The sequence below is a fragment of the Gobio gobio genome (assembly GCF_949357685.1).
Source record: "Gobio gobio genome assembly, chromosome: 16".
Lineage (NCBI taxonomy): Eukaryota > Metazoa > Chordata > Actinopteri > Cypriniformes > Gobionidae > Gobio > Gobio gobio.
This window is the reverse complement of record NC_137109.1, coordinates 28,272,994-28,299,878: the sequence shown is the minus strand read 5'-3', so window position 1 is coordinate 28,299,878 and position 26,885 is coordinate 28,272,994. Positions and strand designations below refer to the sequence as shown.

Here is a 26,885-nt window from a genome sequence, read left to right as displayed (position 1 = left end):
TAAGGATCCTATATCATTGATGATCATTATTATTTGAATATTATGTTTTTATTTTTTTCCTATTTACAGTACCATATCATGATTTCCACAAATATATTAAGCAGCACAACTGTTTTCAACAGTGTAATAATAAGAAGAAATGTTTCTTGAGCATAAATAGAATGATTTCTGAAGGATCATGTGACACTGAAGACTGGAGTAATGATGCTGAAAATTCAGCATTGCCATCACAGAAATAAATTACATTTTAAAATATATTTATCAGATAAATCAGATAAATGCAGCCTTGATAAGCATTAGACACTTCTTTCAAAGATATTAAAAAATCTTACAGACCCCAAACTTAGGGTACATACATGGACTAAAAGCCACAAAACTAGAATTAATTCTTCACCCACCCAAGATCTGTCGAAAACACTGTTGGCTAATTCTATTAAGTTGGTTTCAGTAATTCAGACGCACCCAGGAGCTGTTTCTCCCAGTACTTATGTAAGAGCTCCTCCAGAAGACCCACCACCTCCCTCCATACGTCATCAAACATCTCATCTGCAACTGCATCATGGATGCATGCGTGAGGAGATACTGGTGGGACTCCACCCCTTGGGGCAACTGATGAAGATTTCCTCAGTGCCACCTCCTCATCCTCCCTACAGTCAAAAGAATTACACAAGAGCCGCAATAAATTATTCCCTTCCGACAGGATGCCTTAACATGAGGTTACAAGGCTGTATAGCATTTGTAGAATTAAGATGACTAGTTACTATTGAAATGAAATCAAATTAACTGGAAATCAAATTAGTGTAAGGTAGGCTGGGGCTAGTTTTCGCGATGTCTATTGTAATCACAGTCAAAAAAATTACTCAATTTGTGTTTGTTGTTTTCAACACATAGTTCAAACAAAAATTTCCATATTATCATATTTTAAGGCAAATGTTCAATAGTAAGAATTCAAGCAATAACATGCACTTTCAAAAATAAACCTACACTGAGGAATATTCACTGGAGTAAAAAGTGTGACAACTTGCCCCAGTCTTCCCTACAATTATGGTTTTCTAATTATGCAGAAGCAAAAATATCTTCGGTTTCATTATAATAGAGGGGTATGATAGTATACATGAAGTATGAATCTTGGAAAAAATGGTCTTAGGCAGATTAGGCAGTAAAAGACAACTTGTGACGTACATTTCTTTTCCATCATAAGCCAAAAACTCCTCTATGCTGCCCTCTGCTTCATACACCTCCTCTTCCTCAGTGAGGTAGAGTGACTGCTCGAAGAGAGGAGAGCTGGAGCTCTGGACAGACTGCTCACACCAAAGGCCTGGGGCCAGACTGCGACCTACTACATATAGCCTGCAGGTAGAAAGAGAGAGAGAAATGAGGGAGGAAGCAAATTCTTGCCAAAGCCAGGCCAGACTGATAAATGCATTGCCAGTGGACATGTTCAGTGCAGTGTCTTCAGAACATATTGCATATTTTTAATCAGGTGAGAGGCCTCATCCTTAAGGGTTGGTTTTATGTGTTATATCAAATGTATAATGTATGATAGGCTTCAGTGCATTTTTCAAAACAATAGATAAGTGCAGTCAAGCAAAAAGAAAGAGGTAAACCCAGAAACCAATCAATAGAGTGAACTCATTAATCAAGAGATAAAGGACCCCGAACATTTTTTTCTAAGATAAGATTGACCTTTAAAAGTTCAGGAGTAACTCCAGCGATAAACAAAATACTGTGATAACTGCATAATGCCAAGAAATTGTTGAAGAAAATTAGATGTATACATACACTATATTGCCAAAAGTTTTGGGATGCCTACCTTTACATGCACATGAATTTCCCATTCTTTATCTGTAGGGTTTAATATGGAGTTGGCCCACCCTTTGCAGCTATAACAGCTTAAACTCTCCAGGGAATTATTTCCACAAGGTTTAGGAGTGTGTTTATGGGAATTTTTTACCATTCTTCTAGAAGCGCATTTGTGAGGTCAGGCACTGATGTTGGAGGAAAGGGCTGGTTCGCACTCGCAGTCTCCGCTCTAATTCATCTCATCTAATTCATCTTCATGTTCTATCGGGTTGAGGTCAGGACTCTGTGCAGGCCAGTCAAGTTCCTCCACACCAAACTCCATCATCCATGTCTTTATGGACCTTGCTTTGTGCACTGGTGCGCAGTCATGTTGGAACAGGAAGGGGCATCCCCAAACTGTTCCCACAAAGTTGGGAGCATGAAATTGTCCAAAATATGTTGGTATGCTGAAGCATTAAGAGTTCCTTTCACTGGAACTAAGGGGCCAAGCCCACCCCCTGAAAAACATCTCCAAACCACAACCCCCTCTCCACCAAACTTTACACTTGGCACAACGCAGTCAGGCAAGTACCGTTCTCCTGGCAACTGCCAAACCCAGAATCATCCATCGGATTGCCAGACAGAGAAGCATGATTCGTCACTCCAGAGAACACGTCTGCACAGGTGGCAACCTATCACTGTACCACGCTTTAATTCACTGAGCTCCTGAGAGCAACCCATTCTTTCACAAATGTTTGTAGAAGTCGGCATGCCTAGGTGCTTGATTTTATACATCTGTGGCCATGGAAGTGATTGGAACTCCTGAATTCAATGATTTGGAGGGGTGTCCCAATACTTTTGGCATTCTATATATATATATATATATTAGGGGTGTAACGGTTCGCGTATTCGTACCGAACGGTTCACGGGGTGAGTTCCAAATGGAATCAGTATTCCCTATTTGATCATCCCTATGTGAGCAGGACACGCGTGTGCCATGCCGTATGTAGCAGTTTGGAATGCACTTGGCAAAGGGAGCGGAGTAATTTCCTCATTATCTTCAGCTGGGATTTTCCTGTGACAACGCAGCGCCGGCATAAATAAATATATAATTCATATTTTTAAGAGTTATATTACTTTTTATATACAGCAGCCTATTAAAAAAGCATATTTTTATAAACTCTTTAAAATAAAAAAATATTTTTATTTGCAACAGTTAGGCTAAAAAAAAAGAAAAGAATTATGCAGATTAGTGATGCACCGAAATGAAAATTCTGGACCGAAACCGAAAATTTAGTATGCACTTGGCCGAAAACCGAAACTGAAGCCGAAAATGTTTGAAAATCCCAGCTGAAGATAATGAGGAAATTACGCCGCTCCCTTTGCCAAGTGCATTCCAAACTGCTACATACGGCATGGCACATGCGTGTCCTGCTCACATAGGGATGATCAAATAGGGAATACTGATTCCATTTGGAACTCACCCCGTGAACCGTTCGGTATGAATACGCGAACCGTTACACCCCTAATATATATATATATATATCAATTGTAAGATGTCTCTTATGCTCTCCAAGGCCGCATTTATTTGATCAAAATATAGTAAAAGAGTAATATGAATTTTAATATATATATGTATATATATATATATATATATCAATTAATGTATTCCTATCATTGCAAAGCAAAGTTTAACTTTTTGCAATTATTCCTGTGATTGCAAAGTAAATGGTTTTTAAAGATTTCTTAATAATTATCGATCTTATATCAGTTGTGCTGCTTAATATTTTTGTGGAAACTATGAAACTTTTTTAAGATTCTTTGATTAATAGAAAGTTCAAACGAACAGCATTTATTTGAAAACAAAACCTTCTGTCACTTTTAATCTATTTAATGTGTCATAGTTGAAAAAACATTTTTTTTTTCATTAAAACACTCTTACTGGCTGTAAACTCAGTAGTGGATCCATTTATTTTTCTTAAAATTAATGAATTGAAGTTATGACATCTGACTTGATGTCAAAGCATTTCATACAAAAAAAAACATGAAACAGACTGAAAGTTTGTTTCGTGAAAACAAATAGCAGAGGTTTCTATTGTTCTCAGATAAGTTTTAAAGGCTGTTTGAAATCTGTACTTGAAACCAGTCAGACAGACCTCCATCACTGCCCGGAGTGGAGACTCAAGTGGACAATCAGTCCACTCATCAACAGTGTAGCATAACTATTAAATAGATCCTCATTTAAATTACAATTTCATTCGTTCTAGTGAGAAAAATTATTGTTAAAATACTTAAACCATAAAATGATCCCTTCTGGGAGCTGTTATTCTTTAACCGAAACAACTAAACAATTAAACATTTAATCTAACTCATGTATTTTTGTTATTTTAACTGTTAATTCATTTTATTGAGAGGCTTACTCGCTATGGTCTTCCCTCTTGTCCAGGCAGGTGGGTGTGGAGAAGTAGGATGTTCTGGCACTGGACTCACGTCTGCAGATGTACTGAACACCCTCCTGTTTGGGAGGCTCCAGCTGATTTCCTAAAATTCTGTGTTCAAGGATGCAACACAACGAGACAGTATCAGTTAGCAGGGTTGAGCACCATTCAAATTTGAGATAATAATTTCCTGAATTTGTTGAAATGTTATTTGAATTGAAAGTGGACTGAATAAAGCAATATCACAAAAATGTTACTAATTTGTAAATGTCACATTAGTATCAAAGCTTGTTTGATATAAACAAGCAATTCTGAGTTTATAACTCGCAAATTTGCAAATGCGAGTTTATATCGCACAATTCTAAGAAAAAAAAATCTGAATTGTGAGGGGAAAAGGTCCGAATTGTGAGATAAAAGTCACAATTAGCATATTATTTTTTATTCTGTGGTGGAAACAAGCTTCCATACATTAGTAGCAATGAGGAGGAGCTGGTTTGGAGACAGCATTGTGTGTGTAGCTGTCACAGATAAAGGTGTATTTTCTTTCTAAACATTTCAGTTATTTACTTTCTGGAAAGGTGTTTTGTTTATTATAAATGTTGTGTAATATATTATGAATGTTCATTTGGAAATTGTTTTTGAGTAGCACAATCATTTGGTAACAGCGACACCTACAGGTGAACAATGTGTAGTGTTAGTTTGAACCTGTCACGTGATCTGGCTAGCTGTGTGAATATTAGAACCACGAGGAGATGCACATGGAGTAAGATGCCCTTGTAATTATTATCTTGTAAACATAGTTAATTGTAATATTGATATATTTTGTACATTTTGTGGTTTACATGTTAAATTTGTATAATTTATTTTGGAGTATATGTATGTAATTAAGGCACACATCATGCCCAGCTTTCAACTGTGCTTTAAAAATGTTTGATTTATTTTTTTGACAAATCTTATCATAAGGAATATTACTTAATTAATATGTTACTTATTTTAGCTAAATTTAGTATTCATAAATGAAAATTTGGAGGAAATAAGCCTTTGTTTTTCATTTTAAAATCGTAAGTTCAACAATACCTAAATACATTATGTTTAAAAAAAATGAAAGCTGTAAAATGTGTTTTCATTTGTAAACATTTTCATATTTTTAACTTTTATTTTGCCACTGTTTTTTATTGGAAAGAATATTTGCTTGAAAAAAAATGTCTCCTGGATTTCTGAAAAGAAGGAGCACACAGTATGTTTGTTTTTTGGATTTTTAAAGGTGCAGTGAGTAATATTTATGAGGATCTATTGACAGAAATGCAATATAATATACATAACTATGTTTTCAGTGGTGTATAAAGAACTTACATAATGAACCATTATGTTTTTTTTACTTTAGCCATTTCTATCTACTTACACTGTGGGTCCCCTTACAGTGAAGCCACCATTTTGTTCCGTCATGTCTCTACAATAGCCCTAAACGGACAAACTGCTCTATAGAGCACTAACTACTCTCTGCTGTCTCAGACATGGACATCTTTGTCCTGTGTCGGCCCCAGTAGCTTCTCTATGTGCTTCGAAAGGGAGGGGTGAGCGGTTGCAATTCACAACCTCACCACTAGATGCCGCTAAAACTTACACAGTGCACCTTTCATTTCTAAGTTAAAGGGGTGGTAAAACACATTCTTTTGAAGGCTTGGCTGTGTTTGTGGGGTGCACTGTAACATGTGTTCATGCTTCGTTTTAAAAAAAATTGCCTTATTTGTCATATATTTGACCTTTATTCTACACTGCTCTGTCCCTCCTTGTAAAACGGTCTGATGCTTTCCGGGTTGTATGAAGCCAGTCCCTCAAAAATACGCAGTGGGCTCTGATTGGTTAGCTGGCCCAGTGTGTTGTGATTCGCTAACCGCCTAGTGTACGTTTGTCGGAAACGTCACGCCCCTTACCGGAGGCTGTGCTTTGGTCATAGAAACAACGGCGTCAATAAAACCATACCAATCTGAGCCCGAATCAGACCCAGAACATTTGAGTGAAAATGATCGAGCAGAACCTGTTCAGTCCTCAAGAGTAAAGACTGCGGATCTATAATGATTGCTACTGAATGGCACTTTAACTTTTGTATTTTTAGAACGATTATAGCCAAATATCTGTCGCAAGAACTAACCCAAAACGAACACTAAGCACTGGCTTTAACTAGTAAGTTAGCCAAATCACACACAGAACCATGTTTAGCATGCCTGTAGATAAACAATACATAAAAGCTCTAATCAAAGAATCATTTACACTAATGCCAGGTTCGCTGTTGAGATTTTAACGTTAGTGTTTGTAACGTTAGGTGTTCGTCGGATAACGTTAAGTATGAATGAGCATTTAACAGACTGGTTTGCAGAACAGTGTTGTCATCTGTTTACTTCCTTGCTACAACATATTACAGGAAAACACATCGATGAAAAATAAATCAGACTTACAGGTTGTGGCCCGTAAACAGCTTCTGTTTGTAAATCCAGCTTTCAGGACAAGCCGTGGTGCATATCCTGTATTGAACTTGCGAAGTTTGTGGAAGTTTGTGTTGTCCTCCGTGAAATGTGCAGCGCGCGCGTCGTGCATCCACGCACCGGCAGTGTTTTTTTCACGCAGCTGACGTTGTGCAAATCTGGCATTGAAATCGCGAAGACGGTGGATGTTTTCCTCTGTTAGATGTGCTTAGATGTTAGATCTCCTCTGCAGGGAGCCCTGCGCGCGCCTGATTCCCCGCTGACTCAAACACACGTGCATATAACATGCTGTATGTTAAACGCTCTGCAAGGCACCCCCGTCCCAAGGAAGGCTGAACAGAGCAAGTGCCCCAGACCTGCAATCCGGATGAAAATAACAGCGTTTCCTTGGCATCGCGGCAACAACACTCCAGCCTACTATACCACAACAGCGCCGCGATACAAAATGGCCTCACCCCCCCCTTATTTAATATTCTCGGAGGAGGGGTTTATGTAAATATTGAGCCTGTTGATGTCACCAACCCTGGAGGAATGTGTGTAGTCGCCTACTGGCCGTTTGCTGTAGTTCTTAGAAACTGATTTCTTTAAAAGCAAATATCTCCCTTTGCTTTAAACTTTGAACGTTGTAACTTTGCAGATGTTGTTTATGCTCAAGCAGCAACATTACACGCTAGCTAAAGTTAGAATAGTGAAATCGTGGTTTACCACCCCTTTAAATGTACTAGTGCATGGGTCTTCAACCGGTCTGCAGTAGTAGTGCAGGGGGTCCGCCAATTAATGTTTCATCACAAATCAATTTTTGAGTCAAATTCAAGTATAAGCACCCTGAAACAAAAGCAGAGCAGCCTCCGTTGATACTGTAATAATATAATATTAGTGGTGAAACAAGATTTGGCAAACATCGCGTTTGAGTTTGCAATCGGGAGAACATCAAATGTTCCTATTTACTGCGTGTTTTGCAGCGGGGAGAAATGTAGCAAATCATAGACATGCTTCTTGATCTCTGAATTTAAGTTAGAATACACTCACCACTCAAAACGGCTGAGTTTTTATTCAGTGCTGAGTTCTGCTCGCTCCTGTGAATTCTCTCATTAACAAAGACACGATGTAAGTAAAAGATTACTAATTCAGTGTAGACAACTTTACTGATTTTGATGGAACGCTGTGAGATCGCAAACTGAGATGAGTGATTTTTCTAATAAGCTAGTGTGATAGTGCTTTCGACAGCATTTCGAAAAATAAAACATTAATATTGAGTAACTTACATTTTAAAAATAATATTGCTAGTTATCTTTGTCTGTTTTTGCTCAACAAACAATTCCAAACAAAGCAACAGCACCGGCGGTGGTGCTTTATCCCCTGAATGACTCAGTTAAGTGATTCACTGACTCATCCATAAAAACACCACTTGATTCCTTCCTGAATGAATCAGGGGCTGTGTTCGAAATCGCCCCCTATACCCTTAAATAGGGCACTATTTGAGTGAACATCCATTTGTAGTGGTGTCCGAAACAATAGTGGACGTTTTTGAGTGCACTCATTCAATCCCACCATGCACCGCAATAACGAGTGTACAGTAGATGTACGTGCTGGAGAATATGTTTGTTCGATGCCCGATCGGCGTATGACAGCAAAGTCCCGCGAGAGCACTTCGAGAGCAAACGAGAAACAACTCCTTATGCTTTTGAATCGTGTGAATGCGGCGTCACTCAACCAGACGGTGTAGTGTATTCTCAACGCACTGTGAGAGCCACGCCCTGAATGAATTAACTTACCGCTATCCGATTCGCCCTATGTACCCTCATTCTCCATTACTCCACTATTCCAAAAACGAGCCAACAAGCTTAAAGTTAACCTTATAACTCTTTACTTGTGTGGCACTGAACTTACTTGGAAAGGGGAATAATAAAGTAACTAATAAGCATTTAATTAAAAAAATAACAATAATATTTGTATATAGTATAATATATATATATATAGTATAGAAGGCCTATATATTTCATACTTTATAGTAGGCTACTATTTATATTATGGGTGTCAGAAGCAAAAAAATGTCGGTGGGTCCTTTAACAGAAACATTTTACTGGAGTAGATGCAATTTACAAAAAATATATTTAAATATATCGGCTTGTTTAAACGTCTGGTTGAGGAAGACACACCTACGGAATACACAATCTTCATCATCAGCAGCAATAGTGTAGGGGTAAGACGCATGACGTTAAGATTTGACACAAATTGATTAGAGGTTCGAATCCGCCTTTTGCCAAACTCGCACTGATCCTTTTTTCCATCATATATCAGATCGGATATGAAGAAAATATTAGAAAAGTGAAAATAAAGCTTCTAACGCGTTTAATCAGTGTTTATCAGGGTATGTAAACAGACGTGCTCAATTAGAGACGATACAAGTGAGTGGGCCCAATATCATTGTCTTAAAAATTGTGTGAGTCGATGTCATCTCCTGGCGAAACGCGGGAATTCATTCAATGCACGGCGCGACTCTCACAGTGCATTATGGGTATTCTCTAGCCGTCGAGCATACATCGGTTGCAAACTCGTTATTGTGGTGCATTGTGGGATTGAATGAGTGCACTTAATAACGTCCACTATGGTTTCGGACACCACTAAATGGCTGTTCCCTCAAATAGTGCCCACAGCTAAATCAATCATCCATCCATCTTACGAACCGCACTGGTCCAGCCCAATATCATGCATACAGGTATAAATGATCCTTTTTAAGATGATTATTATATTGTTTGATTAAGGTTACATGCTAGTTTCCGTAGCAGAGTTCAGGATAAATCTTTTCATTATTACTGAAGCTGCCAAACAGCAAGCACGAACTGCAAAAACGGCAGCCTTTCCGGCGCACTTAGTGTCCGAAATCACTCACTCGTTTTCGAAGTGGACTATATCAGTGGACTAATGTAGGGAATAGTGAAAGAGGGTATAGGGGGCGATTTCGGAAACAGCCAGTGTTTTGAATGAATCAGTTGAATTAATGATTCAGTGAATCTCCCATAAAGACAGCCATTTTTCACCACATACTCATACTTTTTTGTGGAAACTAATCCGGAAAAAAAAAAAAATTCCGGATTATATGATGAATACAATTTAATAGAAAGTGTTTTCTTTCATTTAATTTATTGAACTTAAAAAAAATAAGTTTCTCTCTTTGCTCAAAAGAGCTGTACCTGAGATGAGGGGTGTGTCTGTTCCACTCCTCACACTCCTCCTGCAGGGACTCTGAGCGGCTGCTTACTCTCCCCTCATACAGCAGCTCATCCACAGAATTAAAGAGCTGATGCACACGCTGAGTATTCGCCCGCTCAAACTCCTGCATGCAAGCCAAACAAAACACTAAAACATGCAATGAACAGAGAATCCCACAGCCGAGGAGATGGTGTTTGTAGCTAGTGATGCATTTGCAAAAATAATAGTTAGACACATGAACTAAAAACAGGAAACTGTGAGACTTTAAACTGACAAACAGAAAAGAATGCCCTGTTGTAGATGTCTCTTATTTTTCAAGTGTCTATTACCTGGTACATTTTAATTATAATAAATTGCCGTGTTGATTCTATTAAGAAAGTAACTGAGAATTCATTTTACATTCCAATTCAATTAACAAATTTCAACTGAGGTAGCAAACAGGATACATTAATCTGATAAGAATTAAAATTTAGGTGCAATTAAAATGGAATGAAAATCAAATAAATAATCACTACATATTTAAATTATAATAAAAATAACCATAAACATACTGTCATAGATATATATTTTTTCAAAAACAATTATAACAAATTATAATAATTATAAAATAATTAAAAATAATCAGCATTCATTACATCATATCTCCAGGAGCAGATGGAGCTGTGCTCTGTGGAGAGCCCGGGGCCAGTGCCTGGGCTGCCGGAGCGGGAGGCGAGGTGACTCACGGGGGTAGTGCCACTGGCAAATGACTGATCACATGACGAGATACTACCAATGAAAAAATGAGGCATTACTCTAAGGACTCTACTTTAAAATGTCATTAATATTAGATCTACAACCTTACAGTAAGTTCTGAATATTCTGAAATGAAAATAATGATTGTATTACCTGAGGCCACTGTTTGAGACCCTGTTGACACTTCTTGTGAACGGAGCAGGCACTGCGTTAATGCTTTTGCTAGGCTCGTTGAGCAGCTTTTTCCTAATGCATGATACGGGGAACAAAAATAAAAATGGGTCCATTCAGTTAATGAAAAAGGGTTATAACGGGTTATTATGCCTTCCCTTGTACAGTACGCATGCTGCAGTGATAAATTCAGGCATTTTATGAACTGAAAGCACAATAAGCATCCTTTGATTAACATGCCAAAGTTAATCTAAAACTATTTTAAATGGATTCTGCTAATTGTTTTATAATTATTATGCATGCTGCTATAGTCTTTCAGCAGGACTATTTAAAATGAATTAATCAAGGCAAAGAGCTAAAAGAGCTTTCGTTATGAAAAGCATTTCCACCTGCAGGTATAAGAGGGTCACATGATGCTGTCGCCTTCAAGCTTTCACTCTTTGTCTCAAACTGCCTCTAATCTATCAGACAATTATGTCATGAATAATTTAAACAGTACAATATCAAAGTACAATATACAGGCATGCTGGAGTGTCACATTTATTACTATGACAACAAGAAGCTTTATCTGTAAATGTTATACAGTAAAATAGAGAACAGAAAAGCCATTCATTTATTTGAAACGTTTTTTGTGCTTATTTTACATTGTTTTAAATAATTCGTCAAGCGTCACCATTCAGTATCAGTGTTTATCGAGACCTCTGTGAATAAAATGAGTGTTGGTTATAACTGTAAAGCAATATGTCACATAAATGATAATTGTAATGGGATACTTCTAACTTGCATACTTAGTACAGTGACCTTGTAAATGTAACATTATCAAACATTATTAAATTCCAATAATGTATAACGTTATGACGAGTTGTGATTGTTCCTTCAAAAATGCTATAACTTCACAAATAACTTACCCAGTTACAATGAGTCCAGCATGACACGCTGCCCTGTAGCTGTCTAGGTAGTTAGAGAGCACAGGAGGTAGGGTGGCCAAAGATGAGGCCCACCCAAAGCCCAGTGCACTGTGCATGGGTAAATTACTCCTATCAGTGGTACCCAGCCAAATAGCTTTAAGAACAGACAGCCACATTCACACTTTCACATCAGCCATCAGAAATGTGTGACTTAATTCTCCTGCAGGTCAACATGAATGTCCTTCTCTTACTCCGGCCCAGTGCAGGGGTGTCTCTGATCTGTTCCTTCAGCTCCATCGAGGGAGGGTTTAGACACGCTACAGTGGCACAGCACAGCTACATGAATGTCCCCACCCTCCACTGGAAGACTCACAGTTGTACACACCTTACCATCCATCCCAGAGGACTTTTTTCCATCCTGGAGTATAATCATTGTCTAGAAACACTTAGATAGAAACTGTTTCTATGAATAAGACATCTATTTTTTTAGACCAGCAGATTATATATATATACACACTATATTACCAAAATATGGACACCTGCCTTTACATGCACATGAACTTTAATGACATCCAATTCTTAATCCGTCGGGTTTCATATGGAGTTGGCCCAACCTTTGCAGCTATAACAGCTTCAACTCTTCTGGGAAGGCTTTCCACAAGGTTTAAGTGTGGGGTGGGGAATTGGTTATGGGAATGTTTGACCATTCTTCTAAAAGCGCATTTGTGAGGTCAGGCACTGATATTGGACGAGAAGGCCTGGCTCACAGTCTCCGCTCTAATGCATCCCAAAGGTTTTCTATCGGGTTGAGGTCAGGACTCTGTGCAGGCCAGTCAAGTTTCTCCAAACCAAACTCATCCATGTCTTTATGGACCTTAATTTGTGCACTGGTGCGCAGTCATGTTGGAACAGGAAGGGGCATCCCCAAACTTTGGGGACAAGTAATTGTCCAAAATGTCTTGGTATGCTGAAGCATTAAGAGTTCCTTTCACTGGAACTAAGGGGCCAAGCCCAACCCCAGAAAAACAACCACATACCATAATCCCCCCTCCACCAAACTTTACTCTTGGCACAATGCCGTCAGGCAAGTACCGTTCTCCAGGCAACCGCCAAACCCAGACTCGTCCATCGGATTGCCAGACAGAGAAGCATGATTCGCTTTGCATTGCTCTTGGTGATGTAAGGCTTGGATGCTGCTGCTCGGCCATAGACACCCATTCCATGATGCTCTCTACGCATTGTCCTTGAGCTAATTTGAAGGCCACACAAAGTTTGGAGGTCTGTAGCCATTGAATCTGTTATAATACCACTAACATTTGACCGTGGAATATTGTAGTGAGGAAATTTCACGAATGGACTTATTGAACAGGTGGCAACCTATCACTGTACCATGCTCGAATTCACTGAGCTCCTGAAAGCAACCCATTCTTTTATAAATGTTTGTAGAAGCAGTCTGCATGCCTAGGTGCTTGATTTTATACACCTTTGGCCATGGAAGTGATTAGAACACCTGAATTCAATGATTTGGAGGGGTGTCCCAATACTTTTGGCAATATAGTGTGTGTGTGTGTGTGTGTGTGTGTGTGTGTGTGTGTGTGTGTGTGCGTGCGTGCGTGCGTGCGTGCGTGCGTGCGTGCGTGCGTGCGTGCGTGCGTGCGTGTGTGTGTGTGTGTGTGTGTGTGCCATGTATGTAGTGCGTAGGAAGGCTTTTTGGTCTGCAGTGATGACCTATTTTTGTAGGCCAACCCATCACACAAGCATCACACTGGTTCCCTCAACAAAAACCCTATAGGATTATTTTGAAGATAATTTTCACAAATTAACAAAACCTTTATAAATTTTAAAGCCTAAATACAATCGACAGAAATAAAACGCTAATCTTAGGCTAGGCTATAATGAACTATAAGGAACTTCAACGTCACTACCACCAAGCTTCCGAATTCTTTCAGTCTTTATTAAAGAAAAAAAAAATCCTGAATCCTGAAAGTGTGATTTAGAATAGCTTGCATAAGCACAACTATAAACACAAGGAGGCTGTGAAAGCGGATTAGAGCGCAGATGAGTTCACCTGTTGGGTGTGTGACGATGTCTAATGCAAAGCCACTAGAAAGCAAGCCTGCAACCTTTTGCCAAAAAAGGCGTAACGGCTAATACTAACGCTGCAGCTGTGTCGGTACGCAGGAAAGGAGACCAGAGGCGTTTTTTAATGGATGTCAATGGAGAAAGGCTTCACTACACTGAATAAAATGCTTTTGTGTGTAAATGTAAACATTTATTTACATGGTAATAATCCACAAGAAACGTAAACTGTAACGGACTGTCATAAAACATTGAACGGCAGGCACTGACATCACTGCCACAATAGGCTGAGTTGCCTCATGTGATCCAAGTAAGCCGTTACGCTTTCTCCAATGGAGATACAGACCCTCTCATCTCCCTAATAAGACTATCTCTGGTTCCTCGACAACATCTGTAGTCCCATTTATCAACCCCCCTTTTCAAGACACGTAAAATCTTTTAAAAAATCACGAGTGGGGTATGACTGGTGTGTTTTATGACTACGGGTTTTAGCCTACAAAAATAGTCATCCCTGCAGCACTATATTGTATGTAGAACTGTTATGTGCATGCCTTGCTTGGTTTGATTTTCATTGTTAACATGCACAACTTTTGTTTCAATCGGACTGAATTCATTGTGATTGATGATATATAGAAATAGTGTCCAATAGTGTTTACATGAATGCTAAACAAAGTGATTGGGTTGATGTGCACGTTTATATGTCACAAGCTTCAAATCAGAATCAATTTTTTTGACGTGCACAAATATGCAAAGTTTCCCACTGTTTACACATAACTATTCAACCACATTGGTTCTTTATTTGGTTTAAACAGCAGACTTAATATTTATCAATTTCTGGTCATAATTTGGGGACAATGAGCATATAAACCTTTTTCCATTCTGCTTATATTTATCACGCAGTAAAAATGCCCCTCCCCCCACCCAAAACCAGTTGTCTGTGGATGAGAATCTGAAACAAGGAATGGTGGGATGTTGTCCTGCTCCACTTCACAGAAGTGAATGGAGAATTTTAGAATAACGGGACACTCATTTATTTGACACTTTATTCAACAGGAAGAACAGCTTGTTCCATTTCTACGTCATTGCACATGCGCAGTCCTTTCAGTTTGGGTTTTCAATCCGATCAAGTGTTTACATGTTCTCTCGATCGGATTAGAAAGGGAATAAACCACCCATTTCAATCTGATCAAAATTTCATTCGGATCAAGCTCAATCGCAACGATTAAGGTTACGATTACGGTAACGATTAGTAACGATTACTAATGGATTATTTGGTTGCATGTAAACATAGCCACTGTCTCCATTTTGCCTTACACTGTGTCCTAACTACATGTGCCACGACACGCGATAAAAGGTATCTTTTCCATGTTAATTGGAGATTTTGTCCTAACCAGCCACGACGGCGACACGCGATGATTCTATTTTAGAAACGGTTTCTATTTCTGTGACGTCGTGGCTGGAACAACAACACAAAACATAATCTCAGGTTATGTTTATGTGCTTTATTTAATGTTAAAAGCGTGTAATGTGACTTTGAATATCATTTAGTGCTCCCAGCTTTGTAACGTAGTCATACTAAAAGCAACAATGGATAATTCACCTCAGATCTTGAAATATTAAACAAATGGAAACAAGAACACTCAAACTGTGAACAAACAAGTATATTCTATGACAAAGATTGTTTTAGTAACTCAGTATGTGTTTTAGTAATGTTTAAATGGTGTAATATTTGTGAAATTGATTATGTAGGCTACTTATCCATTTTGAGTGCCGTCAAGATTAATCTCTGGTGCCGCGAGAGGCCGCCCACACTCTGTTCTGATTGGCTGTGGTTTTTGATTGATTTGTGACATCTCGTAGTCACGTTGCATCTGGTGTGGACAGACAATTTGCTTGTCGCTGGAATCTTATCGCGTTGCGTGTAGTTAGGACATGGTGTTAGTTGTAGTTTGTTCATCTTTTATCATGTAATCAGTTCCACACCTGTTCTGTTTTCCCTTGATTACTCAATGTATTTATAAGCCCTTGGTTTTCTCAGTTTAGTGTTCTCCACTGTTTATGTTAATGTGTAGTTTGTGTTATTCTAATTTTCTTCTTATTGTTCTTGTTGATTAAAAATGACTTTTGTAAACACTTTAATTTGTGTGTGTTGTACACGTGTATAACAGTTTATTTATTTATTTTAATTTCAGGTTAAAGGTGCGCTGTGTACATTTTAGCGGCATCTAGTGGTGAGGTTGCGAAATGCAACCGCTCACCCCTTCCTTTTGAAGCACTACATCACATAGAGAAGCTAAGGTGGCTGACACAGGACAAAGATGTCGTCTGAGACAGCAGAGACTAGGCTAGCTAGCACTATAGAGTTTGTCCGTTTAGGGCTACTGTAGAAACATGATGGCGCAAAATTATGATTTCACTGTAAAGGACAGTTCACACCGGGGCGATTTTCGCGCGCGTTTATCGGTGACTAAACAAAGGGCGCCAATGTGAGTGTGCACACCGACGCTCAATAACGGCAGGCGTAAAAGCGGCGTTTAAAAAAAACGCCTTGGGTTCGTTTTTTTTGCTTTGACGCGGCACGTTAAAAACTGTCCGATGAGATGACCAATGAGATCGGCACTTTTGTTCACGTGCCTGGAGCTGCTGAAGTTACAGTAAAACACGACTTGGTGGCGCTCCAGTACAAAAAGGTCTTGCCGAGCACACATTGATACGACGAAGAAGTAGGTAGACAAAGAAGAAGATGAGCTGCTAATGCTGCTTGCCAGTGAGCAAAAAGTGTGTGAATGGTTTTTGCAAGAACATAAATACTGTCTTTCTTCTTCTTCTGCGTGACAAGCGAGTGTCAGAAGCTTAAAGTGCTGCAGCACCAGCTTGTGTACCAGGAGCGCATCTACTGAATTTGCACGTTCACTCGGCGCATCGTCAATGAAAAACGCTTGGGTGTGAACACTCAATACACGCCGAAAAACGTCTCGAAAAACGTCTCAAAGAACGCTATTCGTCCCGGTGTGTACAGGCCTTAAGGGTACCCGCATTGTATGTAGATAGAAAAGGTAATAAAAACATAACGGTTCATTATGTAAGGTCTTTATACAGCACTGAAAACATAGTTATGTATATTATATTGCATTTCTGTCAATAGATCCTCATAAATTCAACACACTACACCTTTAAGTTTTAAAGAGAAAGATCAGTATTAATAAGTATCAAATATTACAATACAGTAAAAATATCAGTTTAACTTGTGTATTATGAGGTCATGAAAGTTGCAAACCTATACTGCAATAATGCCGTATTTATACAACAAATTGCAAAGCATGGATTCAACATAGGTTGTCCCATTCCAAAAAGCATTTGGTGTCAACTACTTGATATTTCTCTTAAATGTTAATAATTAAAAGAAGAAAGCAAGCGCACTCTGTGCATACAGGAGCACAAACTGACACCACAGCTACAGAAGAAGTAGCACAGAGAAAGGGGAAAACTAATTAGCAGCGGGTGAGGACTTCAACTGTTGGCAGGGGTCAACAAGGAACCCCAGCATCAGTAGCGGTTCAGGTTTCTCTCACAGAGCAAACAGCAAATAATTTCAGCAGGTTGCCCGCCAGGGCTTAATAAAACATGCATGACCAGCATGGCAGCAGAAAGCCTCAGCTGACTGACATGGATTCTTTCTCTTGTCTGCCTTTTAGCAGCAAGCGCAACGGGACAGTGATTTCAGTCAGTACAAGCCTGTCAAGTTTTACACCATTCCATAACCGCACTTGTCAGATCTGTTTAATACAATTATCTTGCAAAATAAAATATAAAATATAAATATTTACGCTATGTGCATTTGTACAACATTGCACAACAACCAGTTGCAGAACAATATTGCATTATAACAATATTGCACAACTGATTTTGATTTTTGATTCATTTTTAGTAAAACTAAACCACCAGTTGTCACTTGTTGCATTTATGATGATATAAAAGCACAAGGGAGTCAGCACAAGGGATATTGGCATCCCAAGAGCTGCACTTATCAAACTAAACAAACAAACAATAAATCAACTGTATAATATTATTCATAATATTTTTTTAAAAAAATGTACGTGATGTAAGGAAATGTGTATCTTAAAGAGAGAAATACTATATAACAAATATTTTAATTGCTTAGTGATCTTTAACCTTACACTTCTTAAGCACAACAATTCTCAGTTTCACTCATTGAACACCCCCAGTTTCATAGATGAGGCTTAAAGGGATAATTTACCCAAAAATTAGCCCATGATTTACTCACCCTCAAGCCATCCTAGGTGTTTTTAACATCCTTCTTTCAGACGAATAAAATCGGAGTTATATAAAAAAAAAATATTCTGGCTAATCCAAGCTTTAAAATGGCAGTAAATGGCAGCCCAAAATTTGAAGCCCAAAAAAGTAAAGGAGGTTGATAATGGCCTTCTGAAGCAAATTGATAGGTATGTGTAAGAAAAAATTCCATTTAAAACAAAAAAATACTAGCCTCCGCCAGACCGCCTTCCGCAAGTTGAAAGTGTAACGCCTCTCGCAGTCGCAGACATATGTCACCGCCAGTTACGCTTTTTTCATAAGTTGAATACGGAAGGAGGTCTGGTGGAAGCTAGATATTTTACTTTATAACATGTTAAATATGGATAATTTTCTTACACAAACGCATCACTTTGCTTCAGAAGGCCTTTATTATCCCCCCCGGAGCTGTGTGGATTACTTTTATAATGGATGGATTTGGGATTTGGCCATTTACTGTCATTATAAAGCTTAGATTAGCCAGAACATGTTTTAATATAATGATTGTATTCGTCTGAAAGAAGAATGTCATATACACCTAGGAGGATGGCTTGAGGGTGAGTAAATCATGGGGTAATTTTCATTTTTGGGGGTGAACTCCTATCCCTTTAAGCCTATAGTTCCAGACTAATGCATATTTAAGCTGTTTTAACTGAAAGCAACTTGCACTGACGATGTCTTAAAATATGTCAGTGGCATTGTTTTGTCTCAAGATGCACACCAGTATTGTTTTTTTGTTGTTGTTGTTGTTTTCCTAAGGCACATTTGTAATGTCCTAATTAAGCTAAAGCCTAATTCTGGCATAATCTAAACCTTGCCTGTGAAACCAGGCCACTGTGTCAGAAAGGCAGTCTTCTTTATAAAACTGCATTAAAGGAAAGCTAACACATTTGCCTCCATCGGTTTTCAAAGATCAGCTATATTGAAGGATTTCAGTCGTAACTAAATGCTGGTGTAGATTGAGCAATTAGATATGCTCATGCCAGAGGAAAGACTATACCCTGATTCTATGACATTAGTCTTGTATTAATTAGTTATCAAGTAGTGAGCACAATTCAATTAAATATTGAAGGTCTTGCCTTGAAAGAACACAGTCTTGAGACTCTTGACTGTATTCCAAGTTTTAATTTTTTAGCCTATAGCTACAGCACTAAATGACAGCACCCTCAAGTAGCCTATAGCTATATGTGGCTAGACATAGCCTTACCTTTTCCTTAAACAGACGCCTATATATCTAAACTTGAATAACAAGGGAATTCTAAATATTATTCTCAAAGAATTTACAGATTATTGTTCTAAAACTTGAATGAATGTTTGACATGAAGGCAGAAGAGAAGGCGCTTACTTCAAGCTGTCATCACTCTCTCGAACCGGACTCATAATGTCCTGAGCTCTTCTTGTCCTCTTCCATTGAAGTGTTCGCTCCGGGTCTAGCGGGGACTAGTCGAAACCACAGAGATAAATTCTGTCCCGAAAGCCATGCTGGTACTTCGGTCCGGTAGCTTGGCTCAATGTGCTCTACGGTCACCTACATTAAAGAGAGTGTGTGACTTACAGCTTCACCGCGCTGACGAGAGCTGCGCTTCACGTAGCCAACAGAGAAGGCAGGTGACAAGCTGTCACTCACCGAACGGGACGCTGTTACTATCTGCCTAAATTGCCTTATCTGTCTAATTTGACAAAAACAGTTCGAATTTTGTGGAGGTTGATTAAGACTTGAGTACCAGTAAACGTTTTGTGATCCCTTCAGGGGTAGCCTACTCAGAAGAGTAGCTATTCTTTTTCATACATAGGCCTACACGTCTTAAAACAAACGTTAACCCTTTGTGGTACGGAGTTGTCATATGGTAACAATTAATTTCTACTCATTTCCTTGTTATTAAAAAAAAAAAAAATAAATAAAAAAAAAAAATATATATATATATATATATATATATATATATATATATATATATATATATATATATATATATATATATATATATATATATATATATATATATATATATATATATATATATATATATATAAAATAACATTTGAATGTCCCTCCAAAACGTCTCGGTTACGTATGTAACCCTCGTTCCCTGAGGAGGGAACGGAGACGTACGTTAGTGACTAACGAATGGGGGTTTCGCTTAGAAGCCAATCATCTTCATCGTGTTCAACAGCGCCCAATGGCAGTGCCAATGCCATGGGCATGCGGAATTTGCATGCGTAACTCCGCCCCACCTCGTGGGTATATAAGGAAGTACGCTGCGAACATCGCATTATGTTACTGCTGCAGGAGCCAAGACTGAACTCCTCGCGTTCCAGGCAGCACAGCTGACGTGGCTAAGGAAACGTACGTCTCCATTCCCTCCTCAGGGAACGAGGGTTACATACGTAACCGAGACGTTCCCTTTCGTTCAGTCACTACGACGTACGTTAGTGACTAACGAATGGGGGATCCTATTCAACAACGCCACTCAGCTGTCATCCAGTGCCCTGCGTAAGTGTGAGATCCCGCCACTTAAGGCCCTAGGACTCCCACTTATCACAGGATTACCAAGGTACACTGGGAAGCATATCCCAGTGAGGGAATGCCAAGATGCCTACCGTAGGGAGGACTTAGAGAATACACATATGACCCGCTGAGGGTTGCATATGGAAGATCTCTAGGGTACCAGCCGAAGGTGGATTTTTAACCCTAGGGGTGGCAGGGACTTGCCAAGGGAAAGACACCTGCTCACTGAGGAGGCTTACGGTGGGAATACTCGTGTGGGGGTCGCCGGAGGGGAACCATGCACACGGAGCACCTGGCCGGACATGAGGGTCTGGGCTCGAAAGGGCAGACTGAACTGATGTCGGCGTCGACAGTGCTGGAGGAGCTCAGGGCTCTCGGGGAGCTCACCTGAGGAAAATATCGCACGTATCCAGTCATGGGAGTGGAATGGCGAGCAAGCGAAGACACCTGAGCCTGGTCCATTACCGGCCCCTCGGGGGGGCGAGTACAAAGTCGGACACTGGCTCCACTCGGAGATTGTAGAATCTGGCGAATGTGTTGGGTGTCGCCCAGCCTGCAGCTCTGCAGATGTCTGTTAGCGAGGCGCCATGCGCTAGAGCCCAAGAGGAGGCCACACTCCGGGTGGAGTGTGCCCTCACACCAAGGGGACATGGTCGGCCTTGCTGCTGGTATGCCAAAACAATGGTGTCCACCACCCAGTGAGACAACCTCTGCTTTGAGAGAGCGCTTCCCTTCCGCTCTCCACCATAACAGACAAAGAGCTGGTCTGAGGTCCTGAAACACTGCGTCATGTCTACGTAGGCGCGGAGAGCGCGTACTGGACAGAGCAATGCCAAGGCTGGGTCTGCCTCCTCCAAAGGCAGCGCTTGCAGGTTCACCACCTGATCTCGGAACGGAGTGGTAGGAACCTTGGGCACATATCCGGGCCGGGGTCTCAGGATCACGTGAGAGTTAGCCGGCCCGAACTCAAGGCACGCTTCGTCAACCGAAAATGCTTGCAGGTCCCCGACCCTCTTAAGCGAGGCCAATGCGGTCAGCAGAGCCGTCTTCATAGACAAGAACTTAATCTCGGCCGACCGCAAAGGCTCAAAGGGAGGCCTCTGCAGAGCACTTAAGACTACTGAGAGGTCCCAAGAGGGAACGAGAGGAGAGCGAGGAGGATTCAGTCTCCTCGCCCCCCTCAGGAACCTGATGATCAGGTCGTGCTGACTTACCTTTTTGTCTCCCAGGAGATCGTGGTAGGCAGATATTGCGGCCACGTACACTTTCAGGGTGGAGGGAGACAGCCTTCGCTCCACCCCCTCCTGGAGAAACGATAGCACGGACCCGATCGGGCATTTCCAGGGGTCTTCTTGGCGGGAAGAGCACCATGTGACGAAGAGGTTCCACTTCAACGCGTAGAGACGTCGTGTAGACTCAGCTCTAGCGGAAGTGATGGTAGCGACCACCGCAGGTGGAAGGCTACTCAAACCTGCCGTGTCCCGTCCAGAAGCCACACGTGGAGCTTCCAGAACGCTGGACGCGGGTGCCAAAAGGTGCCCCGTCTCTGAGTCAGGAGGTCTGGTCTCAGAGGGATAGGCCAGGGAGGGGCTGTCGCAAGGAGTAAGAGTTCTGGGAACCAGGTCTGGCCGTGCCAAAGCGGGGCGACCAAGACGACCTGCTCCTTGTCCTCCCTGATCTTGCACAGTACCCGTGCAAGAAGGCTCACTGGGGGAAACGCATACTTGCGTAGCCCGGACGGCCAGCTGTGCGCCAGTGCATCCGTGCCGAGGGTGCCCTCGGTCAGGGAATAATACAGGGAGCAATGGGAAGAGTCCTGGGAGGCAAACAGATCTACCTGTGTGTCGCCGAACCGTTCCCATATCAGCTGGATCGTCTGGGGGTGGAGTCTCCACTCTCCGGGGAGAGGCTGAAACCGTGACAGCTCGTCAGCTGCACAGTTCAGGTCTCCAGGGATGTGGACAGCACGAAGGGACCTCAGGCGCTTCTGACTCCACAAAACGAGATGGCGGCGAGTTGAGACATACGGTGGGAGCGTAGACCGCCCTGGTGGTTGATGTACGCTACTACGGCCGTGTTGTCTGTCCTGACTAGCACATGTTGACCCTTCAGCAACGCTCGGAAGCGGTGTAGGGCGAACCGTACAGCCAGTAACTCGAGGCAATTGACATGCAGAAGGCGCTGGGGTCCTGTCCAGGAGCCCGCGGCTGCTTGTCCATTGCACATGGCACCCCAGCCCGTGGATGATGCATCTGTTGTCACAACAACATGCCGGGAAGCTCGTTCTAAGGACACTCCGGTCCGTAGAAACTTGAGGTTCGACCACGGGGAGAGTGTCTGTAAGCAGGCCCGGGTCACTGGGACCCGGAGCGTGCCAGACCGCCATGCCCATCTCGGGACTCGATCGCGTAGCCAGTGCTGAAGCGGTCTCATATGAAGCAATCCGAGCGGCGTTACCGCGGCTGCAGATGCCATATGCCCCAGGAGCCTCTGAAAGTGTTTCAGTGGAACCGCACTCTTGCCCTCGAGTTGTCGAAGGGAAGTCAGCAGAGACTGCGCGCGCTCGCTCGAAAGCTGCGCGCACATGGCGACCGAGTCGATATCCATACCGAGAAAAGAGATCCTCTGCGCGGGGCAAAGTTTGCTCTTCTCCCAGTTGACCCGAAGGCCCAGACGGGCTAGGTGATGGAGCACCAGATCTCTGTGTCCGCAAACCTGCTCTCGAGAGGGACCCAGTATGAGCCAGTCGTCGAGGTAGTTCAGGATGCGGACCCCGTGCTGCCGAAGGGGCGCAAGGGCTGCCTCGGCAATCTTCGTAAAGACGCGAGGGGACAGAGATAGCCCGAATGGTAGAACTGCGTACTGATATGCCCGCCCCTCGAAAGCAAACCGTAGGAACGGTCTGTGTCGAGGCAAAATGGAGACATGGAAGTAGGCGTCCTTCAGGTCGATCGCTGCAAACCAATCGTGTGGACGAACGCATTCGAAAAGGCGTTTCGCTGTCAACATCTTGAACGGAAACCGGTGAAGGTAACGGTTCAAGACGCGCAGGTCCAGGATTGGCCGTAGCCCACCGGTCTTTTTGGGTACAATGAAGTACGGGCTGTAAAACCCGCAATTCATCTCGGCTGGAGGGACAGGTTCGATCGCACCCTTCGCCAGTAGGGTGGCAATCTCCGCTCGCATGACGGGGGCGTTGGCCCCGATCATGGTGGAACGGACTCCCCGGAAGCAGGGAGGAACCTGCGCGAACTGAATCGCGTAGCCGCGCCTGACGGTCCGCTCGACCCAGCGGGACAGCCCTGGAAGCTGAAGCCAGACATCCAGAAACTGCACCAGCGGGGTCATACGGTGTACAGACGTACCCGGTGTGGGCTTGCAGCGATGCAGCGTCACCGGCCCGGACATGGGAGGCTGTGGGGCGTCCCGGTGCGGGGGCACGGTTGACAGCTGCGTCCTGACAGAGGAGACCAGGGAAGGACCAGCGTTCCACTGGGGTCTGCTCTGCCAGGAGGCTGGCGACAGAGTGGGATGCGAGTGGCGGGACCCGTGGGTGGCGCGCACCGTCATCACCGGACTCTGTGGGCTCAGGGATGGGAGTGTTAATTCTTTCTTTGACCAAAATAGGGTGCTGCTGACCCGGGGGCCAGCAGCTGAACAAAGGATTCTCCCCCGGCCCTCCACCGGGGGAAGGAGTGGTCCTGCTACCATCTCCTCGAAAGAATTTCCCATCCCTGAGCCGTCCGTCTCAGGAGCGCCGCTTGGCCTGGCGTTTAGCGGGGCGCGGGGCGGCCTGAGGGGACTTGGACGCCTTCCTACGGCTTCCTCCGCGACCCGGCCCGGGTGAAGGCTGCTGCTTGGACCGGGTGGGAGGGGCGGGAGCAGGGCCGGCCCGTGGCATAGGCGGAATAGGCAAATGCTAGGGGCGCCACTCATCCATAGGGGCGCCAAAATGTATTACTGATACTATTTTATTAATATTAATTCGAAATATTAACTTAACTAAGTGCCCCGCTTCTTCCCGGTCCGCCTCATCAATCTCCCCCCGCCGAGCTACTTGAAGTGCGTCAGAAATATAACGCGCGATCAGTTTAACGTTGGGAATGTGTTGTGTCGCGTCGCCTCTCGCCGCATCTAATGTAGACAGGATTGCTTTCATTTTTTACGGTGCTTGGCCGCTCGCGCCAAGTGTAGACACGGTGAAAGTTGCCTGATATGATGGATGGCCGAATGGTAGTGTCAAAAAAGACAGAAGCCCTCTGATGCAGGGAAGATGAGGGAGACACTGCAAAAATGCTCTTCTTACTTAGTATTTTTGTCTTGTTTCTGGTCTAAATATCTAAAACTTCTTAAATTAAGATGCATTTAGCCTACTAGATAAGTAAAATGACATAAGATCTATTTTCTTGTTTTCTTGAAAATAAAATTAACAAAATTAAGTGAGTTTATGCTTAAAACAAGCTAAATTATCTGGGGTGATAAAAATTATCTAGTTTCTGATTAAATCTTGTTTCTTGTTTCCGTCCCAAACAGAAATAAGATAATTTTTCTCACCCCATTTGGCAGATAATTTTGCTTGTTTTAAGCAAAAACTCACTTCATTTGAGTGTTTTTTCCCCCCAGAAAACAAGAAAAAATATCTAATGTCATTTTACTAGTAAATACATCTTGATTTAAGATTTTTTAGATATTTGGACTGGAAACAAGAAAAAAATACTAAATAAGAAGAGCATTTTTTGCAGTGTAAAGACAGAGGTAACGTGATGTAGGCTTTTGGATGAATTAATACAGTTTATTTAATTGCATAGTAGTAAAATACTTATGTTCGCTAATTCATTCCAGTTTTACCTTAAACTTTATGCAAACAGCTGTTCTGGGTTCTCCAGAGGCCAGCCAGTGTAATTTTGTAAATAAAAACGCATGCAATATCACTTTTTTAATAGCCTAATATTTTTACTCTACAGTTGTGCAGTTTTAAGGGGACATATGGCCCTTTTAAAATGTATTTGCCAAAATTAGTAATGATATTCATATACAGGTTTATTTAAAATAGCAACATTTTATTTAAAATTCACATTAAATATCTACATTTCTCAGTTTAATTCATGGTGAAAACATGAATGTGCATAGTTTAGTGGAAGATTGCTGCCATCTACTGGAAAACAAACACTTTTGCTAGTTCTCAATGAATAGTTTGTGCATGAATGCTAGATGCTATTACTCTTGCTATTTGTGTTTAAGCTGTAATGTGGCGTAGGTGCTATTTTTGTATAGTTTAACTATCATCAGCCTTTTAAAAAATAAAATAATAATAATAATATCATGAACATAATGACGGGGTAGAATGGACTGGACATCATATAGAACAACAACAATGAAAATAAAAATAAAAACATCAATGCATTACAAAAATAAAACAGTAGTAATTCCACAACTTAGACTGATAACATGTAGTGCTAAACCTTACAAGGGGCACCAAGTAAAATCTTGCCTAGGGCAGCAAATTGGTCAGGGCCGGCCCTGGGCGGGAGCCTTAGGAGGGCGTCCTCGGCGTGGAGCAGACTGAGTTGACTGTGCCGGCGGCGGGGTGGAGGCAGCAGCTGGCCGCCGGGGCAGTACATGCTTGATAGCCTCAGTCTGCTTCTGGGCGATTGAGAACTGTTGGGCAAAGTCCTCAACCGCCCCGCCGAAGAGGCCGGCCTGGGATATGGGGGCATCGAGGAACCGGGTTCGCTCGGTGTCCCGCATATCGGCCAGGTTCAGCCACAGGTGACGCTCCTGGACCACATTTGTGGACATCACTTGACCCAGGGAGCGTGCGGTCACCTTCGTCGCCCGGAGAGCGAGGTCGGTGGCGGCACGCAGCTCATTTAAGAGCCCCGGATCAACTCCACCCTCGTGCATGTCCTTGAGGATCCTGGCCTGGTAGACCTGAAGGATCGCCATGGCATGCAGCGAAGCGGCAGCCTGCCCCGCGGCTCTGTGCGATTTCGCCACCAAGGTTGATGTGAATCGACAGGCTTTGGAGGGGTGCTTAGGATCACCACGCCAGGTTGAAGCGCTCTGAGGACACAGTTGCATCGCAACAGAACGTTCAACTGGAGGGATCCCAGTGTACCCTTTAGCTGCCGCCCCATCGAGGACGGAGAAGGCGGAGGAAGTCAGTGAACGGTCACGGGAAGACAACGGGGACTTCCAGGACCGCGTGAGTTCCTCATGCAGCTCGGGAAAGAAAGGTATTGAGGGCAAGGACTGACGG

The 26,885-nt window shown here is 42.2% G+C and overlaps 1 protein-coding gene across 1 annotated transcript in view; it reads right to left on the bottom strand.

Moving 5' to 3' along the window:
- fam149a (family with sequence similarity 149 member A) overlaps nt 1-26,885 on the bottom strand; it is a gene marked incomplete at its 5' end in the record, with an annotated part of 42,232 nt that overhangs the window by 12,670 nt on the left and 2,677 nt on the right. The window contains 7 exons of the mRNA XM_079839255.1: nt 463-647; nt 1,183-1,350; nt 4,203-4,331; nt 9,898-10,040; nt 10,552-10,684; nt 10,805-10,897; nt 19,466-19,560. Of these exons, the coding sequence (XP_079695381.1) occupies nt 463-647; nt 1,183-1,350; nt 4,203-4,331; nt 9,898-10,040; nt 10,552-10,684; nt 10,805-10,897; nt 19,466-19,560 (946 nt within the window). The remainder of the gene's footprint in view (nt 1-462; nt 648-1,182; nt 1,351-4,202; nt 4,332-9,897; nt 10,041-10,551; nt 10,685-10,804; nt 10,898-19,465; nt 19,561-26,885) is intronic.